Source organism: Monoraphidium neglectum (genome assembly GCF_000611645.1).
Source record: "Monoraphidium neglectum strain SAG 48.87 unplaced genomic scaffold scaffold00970, whole genome shotgun sequence".
Lineage (NCBI taxonomy): Eukaryota > Viridiplantae > Chlorophyta > Chlorophyceae > Sphaeropleales > Selenastraceae > Monoraphidium > Monoraphidium neglectum.
The window spans coordinates 8,451-18,096 of record NW_014012658.1 but is presented as its reverse complement, the minus strand read 5'-3'; the positions used below and the strand labels follow the sequence as shown (position 1 = coordinate 18,096).

At 60.7% G+C, this 9,646-nt stretch overlaps 1 protein-coding gene across 1 annotated transcript; it reads right to left on the bottom strand.

Annotated features, from left to right (window-relative positions):
* Window positions 1–2,790: 2,790 nt before the first annotated feature.
* MNEG_6138 (hypothetical protein) lies at window positions 2,791–8,774 on the bottom strand (the record flags this gene model as incomplete). Its single annotated transcript, XM_014045390.1, has 10 exons — window positions 2,791–2,965; window positions 3,410–3,777; window positions 4,262–4,471; window positions 4,767–4,942; window positions 5,120–5,188; window positions 7,256–7,322; window positions 7,587–7,735; window positions 8,073–8,122; window positions 8,275–8,437; window positions 8,639–8,774. 10 exons carry the CDS (start codon window positions 8,772–8,774, stop codon window positions 2,791–2,793), a joined length of 1,563 nt encoding a protein of 520 aa, XP_013900844.1.
* Between the last annotated feature and the right edge of the window lie 872 nt (window positions 8,775–9,646).

The following is a 9,646-nucleotide window of genomic DNA, read 5'->3' as shown; positions in this document are numbered from 1 at the left end:
CACAACGGGTGGGTGGGTGGGCGGGTTTGGATAGATGGATGGACGAAGAGACACTCATGAGAAAGGCTCTGGCGCCTGCAGGACGTTAGGTTTTGGCAGGCAGGCGGCGGGCGGCGCGCTGCTGCGCAGCCATTCGACCACGCGGCCGAGCTCTTGATAGGCTTGGGCGACCAGGAAATGGCGCAGTTTGGGATCGTCTGCCCTCACCAGTACTCGTAGAGAGAGTGGGCGTGGGGGCAGTAATCACCCTTGGGGCACGGCCGCTTCTGCGGGAGAGGCGGTAGGGTGAGCACGTCAGTGGCGGTTGTGGCGTTCACGTGCCAGCAAATAAGCAAGCCGGCGCCCCTGATGACGCACAGCTCGGCGCCAGCGCGCACGTAAGCGGTAAAGGCGCCAGGGGTTGGGTCAAGGGCGTTTGACGCCATTGGTTGCAACGGGGGTGAGAGTGTTGATTGCATCGCTGCCCCTCGCTTCCCCTGGGCTCGTGAGAACACGCGGCCCCACCTGCTTAGCGTAATCGCACGGTATGCTGAGGTATGGGAAGCGACGCAGGTCGCGCCGCGCAGAGCGCTCGCCGCCCTGCTTGTGTGCAAACGGGCACGCCGCCCTGCGGGGGGCGCACGGCGACAGGCGCATGGTGCAGGGGCCGTGTCGGCGCAGTGCTGCGCAGTGCTGCTTGGTGGGCGAATTGCGCTGCATCTGCCGCAGGTGCGGCCCTGGTCGTGTCCTGGGCAAGCAGGTGAAGAGCTGTTGCTAAGATCCCTCCGACCCCAAGCCCTTAATGCCAACACACCAGTCGTGGGGTACTCGAAGAGTGCAAGCGTCCACCTGGGGTCGCATTCCAAAGCCCAAGGCACAAAATGAGCATGTGCCAATTTTCAGGGACAGACTCTCTATCCAGCAGTCACCAGGCGTCCCATTTAACGGTCAGTCTGAGCTCCGACTTGCAGTGTGTTGAGTTGGGTTGCAGTGCCAGCGGCTGCCTCCCGGCATCCGCCCTGTGCAGGGACGCAACCACTGGCAGCAGCCGCTGATAACGTGTGCAACGGGCTCGAATCATTAGCCAACCTTGTAGTGGATTGTGTAGTAATCAAAGTCGTCCGCAAAGTCCAGTTTCGGCGGGCTGCCCTGCAGCGCCGCAGGCCCCGATGGGGGGCAGACATCCCATGCCATCGTGCCTGTGCTTGCAAGCGCCCTCAGAGGCAAGCAGAGGGACTCCATGCCCCTCCAATTGTAAAGTTACTGCCCAGCTCAGTCGGAGCCGGTCGACGAGCGTCGCGGTACGCGAGGCGCGCGGATGCCGGGACAGTCTCCCAGGGCCCGCTGTGGTGCTGATTGGAGTGATATCAGCTTATATGCCCAAGCAGGCTGTCTCTACACGGGCGACGGAGCCAGGACTACCGCGCGGCTGGTGACAGTGACAACGGGTGATACGAATGAAATGTGATTCAAAGCAGCTAGATTGAAAACAACATCACAGAAAGATCCGTAGACAGCCCAGCAGCGGGCAACAGGACGAGCGTTGGGGCACGCGCGCTCGACCGGTCACGAATTGCGAAGGGCGGAAGGTGAATGGCTGCGTATAAACCAATTGTGACGAAGAAATCGGGTTTGCATGGGCTTGATGGAGCCTGAGGCGCGTCTGGGCCGTCAAGGATGCTGTCGTCGCTAGCCCAATGTGGCCAGACAAGCAGTTGGCGGCCTAGTGGTCATCTCCTGCGTCACTGGCCAGAGCCACAGCCCTGCACTTGCACTGGCAAAGCTGCTGAAAACAAGAGTGTGAATTTTATATTATTTCATTTTTTTGTGCTATCATTGCAAATGGCTCGTGCGACGTGCAGAGACATACCGTAAAGTGCGCGCTGGCGCTCGGCAGGCTGCGGCTCAGTGCGTGGTGCGTGCTGCATTGTGGCAACATGTCAGGGCAGCCTGTGTGAATGTCGAAAGACATAACTGATTTACTTCACCACTCGCTGGGGAGTGTTGCGGCCTGCTGCACCCGCTGCGTGCACACACATTGTCGCCATACAACGCGGCAGGTTACCACAAGCCGTCAGCAGCTGCGTTTGCACGCCCGCTCATTGAGCGAGCGGCTCGACCAGCAAGCATCGTTCACTAATGGCTCAATGACACATGACATGTAAGGGTATGTGTTCAATTTTTATCTCCATGGAGGATCAACTCTGTAGGGGCTTTTGCGCCACCACCAAATTCACAGATTGTGGCGGCCCATCATCGTGTCACACATGGGCGAGAAGCAAGCTGTTGGACCGTAGCCGATGAAATGTGCAAAACCACGAGAACGGACGCAGCACGTGCGCCATAACCACGCAGAGCTTCAATTGTGGACGCTCAGAGCAACTCCTCCCGCTCCGCCTGCTGCCACAGGAGGGGCGAGGGCAGCAAGCAAGCGGCGCACGCGTTCCAAAGAAATGGGGTGTCGGTGGTGGAGCAAGCGGCGCGAAAGCCTTCTGGCGCTGCCAACTGGCACGCAACCACGGCACTGCGCGCCCTTGCAGCTGTCATGATTCATATTTTGCATGCAAGGAAGTTGGCCGTCAGTCTGGGAATTGGATGAGAGCAAGGCGTCATCGCATGCATCCCAGACTCAATAGAAGAAATGATGCTAGGAGTTGTGTCACGATGACAGCGCCTGCCTAATCTGTCCCTGCCTTCTTCTGCTGGGCTCCCGTCGCGCCTGTGCAGGCCGTCCCTGCACTGATGCTGAAGTGCCGCGCATCACCACACCGTGCAAACTTGCTGGCGGCTGGTGCGTCTGCTACGTGTTGTTCATGAGGAGTGAACGTAGACCGAGACGCGCTGCAGGTGCCTCTCGTCCTTGCTGCTGGCTGAAATCAGCGTAGCAGGCAGAGGCAAAGCAGCAGCAGCGACCGCCGCGTCCGGCCCAGGGTCAGCCGCGCGCTGAGGCATGAGATCAGCCATGCGCCTAGTCTCAGTGGGCGCCCTGTAGGGGCAGAGGTGGTCGCGCAGGGGTAAGGTGTTGGCGATGCAGGGTTGTGGCAGCGATGTTGTGGGCTGCGAGGTTGGTGATCGTGGTTGGGATGCTACTGATTGTGCTTATGGCGGTGGCGGCCCTGCTGCTGCTTTATGAAAGACAGGGTGGCACAAGCACCATTTGAGTGCTAGGGCGGAGTGCAACGCCAACATCCAGAACCTCGTTTGTCTGCGGGCCTGACCATATTTTCGAACAGCAGTGGGTGGGCTCCGTGCCGCTGCGCTTCTTGTACACCGTCTACTTCAAGCGCAGCCGTCGCTTGCAGCACAGTCTGCCCTTGCTGCTGCTTCACGCGCGCCCGCGCGTACGGCCCGAACCCGGTGCAGCCACACGGTCCCTCGCCCGCCGGCACCCTCCCGGCCCCGGCCCCGGCCTGCGCCGCAGCGCACGCACCTCTCCACCGCTCTCAGGGTGGCATCCGCCATGTCAATCATAGGGACGAACGGGAACGGCTGCTCCAGCTGCGCCGCCACCTCGTCCACTCCCAGCAGCATCGCGCACGCCAGCGAATACAGCATCATGTCCACCGCCAGCTTTGGCGCCAGCCGGTACGCGGCCGCGGACCCCGCCCCGGCCGCCGCCGCCGCCGCCGCCGCGGGGTGGCTGTTGACTGATGTCGCCGCCGGCATCAGGATCAGCCAGGTCTGCAGGAAGCAGGTGCAGATAGCCGAGAGGGCCCAGGGCATGGCGTAGAAGAACGTGCGGCCGCAGGTGCCCATGTCCGCTGAGCCCTTATTCAAGGTGTCGTTCATCTGCTGAAACTGCACGCGGCAGGGCCGAGGGTTCAGGGGCGGTGTTGGGGGCGGCTGGCGGCCGGCGGGCAGTTGGGGCGCAGGAGCGAAAGGGACGTGCAAAGCGCAACGGCGCTGTAGCCACAGGAAGGGCAGGCAAACCCAGGACAGTAGCGCCTCGACGGGAGCCGGATGCATTGGCCAGTGTGCCTGCTGTGCTTGGGGGCGCATCCAACAGAGCCCGCACGTCCCACATGCACGCACGTGTGCGTTCGCGCGCGCGCGCACACACACACACACACACACACACACACACACACACACACACACACACACGCGTGCGCGTGCATGGCACGACCTGATGTATGTCACCCCTCCTGCTCATGCCCGTCCAGCGCGTGGCTGGACTAGACGCTGTACCCCAAGCAACGACCCACGCATGCCACCCCAGGCGCTGGATGATGCAGCCACCCTCATCGCATCCCCGCCCACTGCAGCGGCCCCATTGCCTCACCAGCGCGTAATCCCTGACCGGGTCCAGCGCCAGGGTTATCAGCTGCCGCAGCTGCAGCACCACCAGCTGCCGCGGCTTGGGGTGTGAGTGGTAGTACGCTAGCTGCCCCTCTGTCAGCAGCGCCGCCCCCCGTTTGTGCAGCCGCTGCGCACGCGCGCACACGTGCTGCACGCTGTACTGCCAGACACCGCACCATGCCAGAAGCTCCGCCTGTGATAGCCGCAGGGGTTCGGGACGGATGTGGTTGATGGCGCGGAAGCTTACCGGGTGCCCCAAGCAAAGGACGAGGAGGTTGGCGGGCCGGTGAAAGTGGTGCAATGTTTCAGTTCCCTTTGGAGCGCTGCCCTGGCAGCCAGCGCATACATGGCTGTGAACACATCGCAAGGTCTTGCTTCAAACGGCCAACGCGCTGAATGATGCACGAGCCTTGTGCCCTGCATCAAACCGCCAGCCCCGGTATGCACAACGATGCAGGCTTGCGCGCCATGGGACAAACCGGGCGCACCTGCAGCAGTGGGTCGTGCACCCACAGCACCGCCTGCTGCGCCAGCGTGACCGCGGCGGTGCCGATTCCTCCAAACGCCTGCAGCGCCGCACACCAACGCAGGTACACCCGATTGACCCGAAAGGCCAACAGCAGCGCCACCATGAAGGACGTCATCCGCCACATCAGCAGCACATCTGGGGTGACCGAGAGCGGCGGAACATGAGGCGGAGGGCACCAAGGTGTGTTGCAGGCGCTGCGGCGCCCCGCCAATACGAGCACTGGCCCGTGTCAGGCCAGCTGACAGCCATGGCGGCTCGTGTGTTGGTATGCGTTGCCATAAGCGCTACACCCAAAGAATTGCTGCCCCTCACCTTCGCTGAAGTACGAATTGACGATCCCAGCCCATCCGAGGTACGCGTCGAGCGTGATCAACAGGGCGGCTGCGCAGTTGAACAGCAGTGGCCATTTGATGCGCCACAGGACAAAGGTCGGCGGCCCCCAGTAGGACGTGAGCGCGCACGCGTAGCGCCATTGAGACTGCAGCTGCGCCCACTCGGGCCCGCGCGTCTTGCGATTGGCGATGTTTGGCCTGCGTCCATCGGCGAAAACATGACGGCGGGGGTGGTGGTTGTGCGGTGGCTTGCTGCCGGCCTCAAGGTAGACTGTGGTGGCTTCGCAGCCTCTTGGATATTGGATGTGGCAGATGTCTTTTCGCAGGATCCATGCGCGGAACCTTTTCGCTGCACCGCAGCACCAATGTGCGCAAACTGCTGCTGTGCAGCGGCAGGTACCCCCAGGCCGGTTTTGGGCCGCACCTTGAGGCAAAGATGAGCGATTTGTACAGCCTCCGCGGCAAATATAAGAGTCTTGTGAACGTGTTATTTGTGCTCCTGGGACCCGCAGCCGTCCGCTCCATTACATCCCCGCTGTGTGCAGCGGGTGCGAAGTGAGGCGCGTTTTCAACGATGTTAAGCCCGCTTGTTGTCTATTAAAGCAACCTGCTACCTAATTTTGACGAGATGGCTGAACCTGGCGCCTGTAGAGTGAGAGTGGCGGGCTGCGTCTGTTTCATGTTGGGACCCCCGTACAGGCGAGCTGAAGCTGGTGGGAAGGGGTCCTCACGCGCGGGCCTTGTTCAAAGGCATCCTCCTCCGTCCACAGAACTGGCCCAATGCAAGTGATGGAGGGACATGCTGAGTATTACATGCCTCTACACTTCGCCTGTGCTTGCGAGGTTGTTGCCCCAACTAGAGCGCAGCGCTGCGGCACAAAGCAAAGCTGTAGGTGGATGCAATTAAAGAGGCGGCTGCATTCCCAAGAGCCTGTGAGCACAATCTTTAGCCCTTGCAAGCTCATATGTGATGCTGCCCTGCACTAACAAGTTGCCCCAATTTTGAGTGATCTGCCCCTTGACCAAACTGTGCACTTTTCAACATTATTGACAACTTCACGGGCTCAGCGGTGTGCAGCCAAACAAGGATGTCGCGTGCTAATTACAGCTTCTTGGAGCCGTGGCGTAACCCATAGCATGGTCACGCTCACTGTGCCTCTCAAGGTTTATGCAAGGCAATCGTGTCAGCGGCGCTCTCCCCGCTGCACGCCAGGGGTGTGTGGCTGTGGCAAGCGGGAGGGGCTTGCTGTGATGTGGCACATTGGTTTTGATCTGAGAAGGATCACGAAGCGTAAGAGTGCGACACACGCAGAGTGCCGCCGTATGCGGAGGCCCTCGTGCACCCCGATGTTTTGGGCTTGGATGAAGGCGACGAGGCCTTAAGCCAAGTTGTGAGGGAGAGCCCTTTGCCATGGCCTTTCTGACCAGACAGAATTTATCTCAACGTCGCCACCGCCACCTTAAAGCACAACCGCAGCAAGCAGGGCAGCCGCGGCAGCCAGGGCCGACACCCGAACGCCGGCGGCAGCGCTGACAGGCGCCGCGTGCGCCGCCGCGGGCCCAGGCGCAGGCGCAGGCACAGGCGCCGCCGGCGCTGGTGCAGCGGCAGGCGCAGCGGCCGGCTCGGCGGCAGCAGCAGGGGCGGCGGGGGCGGCAGCGGGCTCGTCGGCGGCTGTGGCATGGGCATCGCCATCGCCATCTGCGTCTGTCTTGGCAGGGGCGGCAGCCACCAGCTTCTCCAGCAGGGGGACCGCATCAACAGGGTTGGCAAGGGTCCCTGGAGGGGCAGGCGCAAGAGCAAGGGCAGAGAGGATTGCAAGTGGTGAAGAGCGGTAACTTCAGGAGAAATGGGGACCGGCAAGAATGCGCCCCCTCTTCCTAAACAAACTGACTGATTGATTGCGCAGCGGCAGGGGGGTTGGTGGTGTGACGATGTTGGTGAGTGTTGGCACAGCGCAGGTCGGGTGCAGATGGCAGAATAGGCCAGCCAGGCACATGTGCAGATGCCTTTTGCAAGCATGCAGACAATTCTGCAATCTGCTGCTGACACAGTTTTGGCCGTCCGCGTGTTGTCATCTTGTCCAGTGTCAAGTTGCAGCAGCCCGCCAGTACTCACCAATGTACTCGACGAGCTCAGGGGAGGCGGTCACTTTGGCGGGGTCAAGGGCCTTGAGGGCAGCCGCCTGTGTCAGGGCAGGCATGCACATACGGCAGAAAGAGGGCACGTTCAGGTGACAGTAACACGGCCACGGGCAACGAACAAGTCAGGGTCGGCTTGGTACCCACTCGTGCGATGCTGGCACGCTGCGCTGCGCGGGCTGCTCAGCTTCCACCCTGAAGCACATGCGTTCAGCAGTATGGGCGGGTGGTAATGGGCCCAGCAGCGGTGCAGCAGAGGTTGTGGAGGTGTGAAAAATTCAATGGGTTTTTCTTTGCGCGTGAGTCACCTGCTCGGGGCTCAGTGCAGCCAGCAGCTCCTTGGAGGCAGCCATGGCGGCGGCCAGGTCTGCCACACTGTTGAGCTGGCCGGCCAGCGTGACGCTCGGGCCGTTCGGGCCGGCGGCGACGGTGGCGACTCGCAGCGCGGGCGCAGCAGCTGCAGGATGGAAGGCACACACCAGACAAGAGGGGTCTCTGGTCGTGATGGGAAGATAGTTGCAGACCGACCAACAATCGTAATGTACACCCATCAGATGCACAGCGCAATGCGCCTTGCCCTTTGTGGTGCCGTCTGATCAGCGTGCGTGTGCTTGCACTCCCTGGGAAAGCAATGCGCCCCATGCATGGACACCGCACGCCGCAGGGCGCGACGACCAACTATCCCACATTCTTGCCTGCATCAGGCCCCTGGGAAGCGGTGGCAGCTGGGGCCGCAAGCTTGGCGACACGCTCAACAAGGCACGTGGGCAGCGACACCTCGGTGCTGAAATCACAATTGCCAAGGGCCGCCACCTGGGTGACGTTCACTTTGGCTGCCTCAAGGCTGCGTGATGTGGATGGAGCGGGGCTGCTGAGTCAAGGATCAGCACAGGGGTCAATGCAGGGATTACCTGCACAAGGCCGTTGCAACCACATGGGCGCAAGTTGCAAGCGTTGTCAAGCTCAAGGCTCAGTTGGCCCATGAGAAGATCGCACCTGGGGTAGTACGTGGTGGTGCAAGCTGTGATGATGCCGGCCGCCTTTTCAACAGGAAATTCAGTGGCGGTGGCCGTCAAGTTGGCGGCAATGAAGGCCGGCATGTAGGTGTCCACCAGGGAGCACACGCACGAGCTGCAGAATTTGTCGCCTTGGTCAGCACCTGTGGGGGCAGCACAGAGTTTGGTTCATTGGTGTGGCATCATGCGATGCTGGGCTGTATGGGTTCTTGGGACCGATAGTTTTTTCGTTCACAGCGCCCACCAAATAGGCTGCTATCTATGTATCGCACTGTTGAAAAGCACGATCAAAACCAACGCCTTTGTCTCGGAATTCCCGACGCCTGTTCGCAACGACTGCTTACCGCAGGCCTTTGCCACTGGTGCGAACTCCAGAGGAGTCTCGCTTGGCTTGGTTGGACAATCTTGGTCGGCAGCTAGGGCGAAGGCCGCAAAGGCCAAAGTCACGGCGAGAGTCAGGACGCGAGACGCGCGAGCCATTGCGTTGATGTGTGGAATTGAGGTTGACAGATCTTAGAAATTGTTCACTAAAGCGGCTGCTCGATTTTATAAGCTGCCGCGCGTGCTCTAACTCGCCCAAGTGCAAGAAGTCGAGCAGCTTTGACCGGCCGGTCCGAGAGACTGCAGTCCGCTGCGGGTCCCGAGGCAGCAGGAACTGCCGTGAAAATGGGCATGACAGGTACGATGCTGTCTAGGATGACAGAGCTCACTTTTTAAAGCACTCCTGGCACCAGGCTCAGGCAGCGCTGGACCGAGGCACCGTGACGCTGCGATCTGGGATCACTTGGCTCGATTGCAGGAAAAACTGCCTTTGTTCGGCTTAATTTTTTGAATACGCACCTGGTAGGGGTGCAAAAAACAAACAGCTGTCAAACAGCTGCCGCAAGGGTTCTGGCCGGCGCTGCGGGACGGGTAGACTGATGCCACATTTGATATGGATTTCGCTTTGCGGCCCCCGTATGGCGCCAACACGTTGCAGGTTGCACCTTTGAATTGCTATCTGAGATGTTTGTCTTGAGTGCACTGCAACAACATGGGTGAAAATAACGTGGGGCATTCCAGCGCTCTGTGAGGCCGCAGCGCATGAATTGTGCTGTACCCAGGTACAGCAGCCCTTCACAGCGGCGGCCCGTCACGCAGTCAACTGGAAGGCCAAGTATCTGCTGTGGGGGCCGTGGCATACTCTAGCTACCCTTGTATGTGAGGCATCAGCACCACGATACCGATCAAATTGATAGCTCGTCTCCAAGGCGTCACCCAGACATGTCACCCAGACACGTCGCCCAGACAAGCGGTGGTGTGCAGATTCAGTGACACCCGCAACGCAGAGCAGCGCGCAATTTTTGTCGACA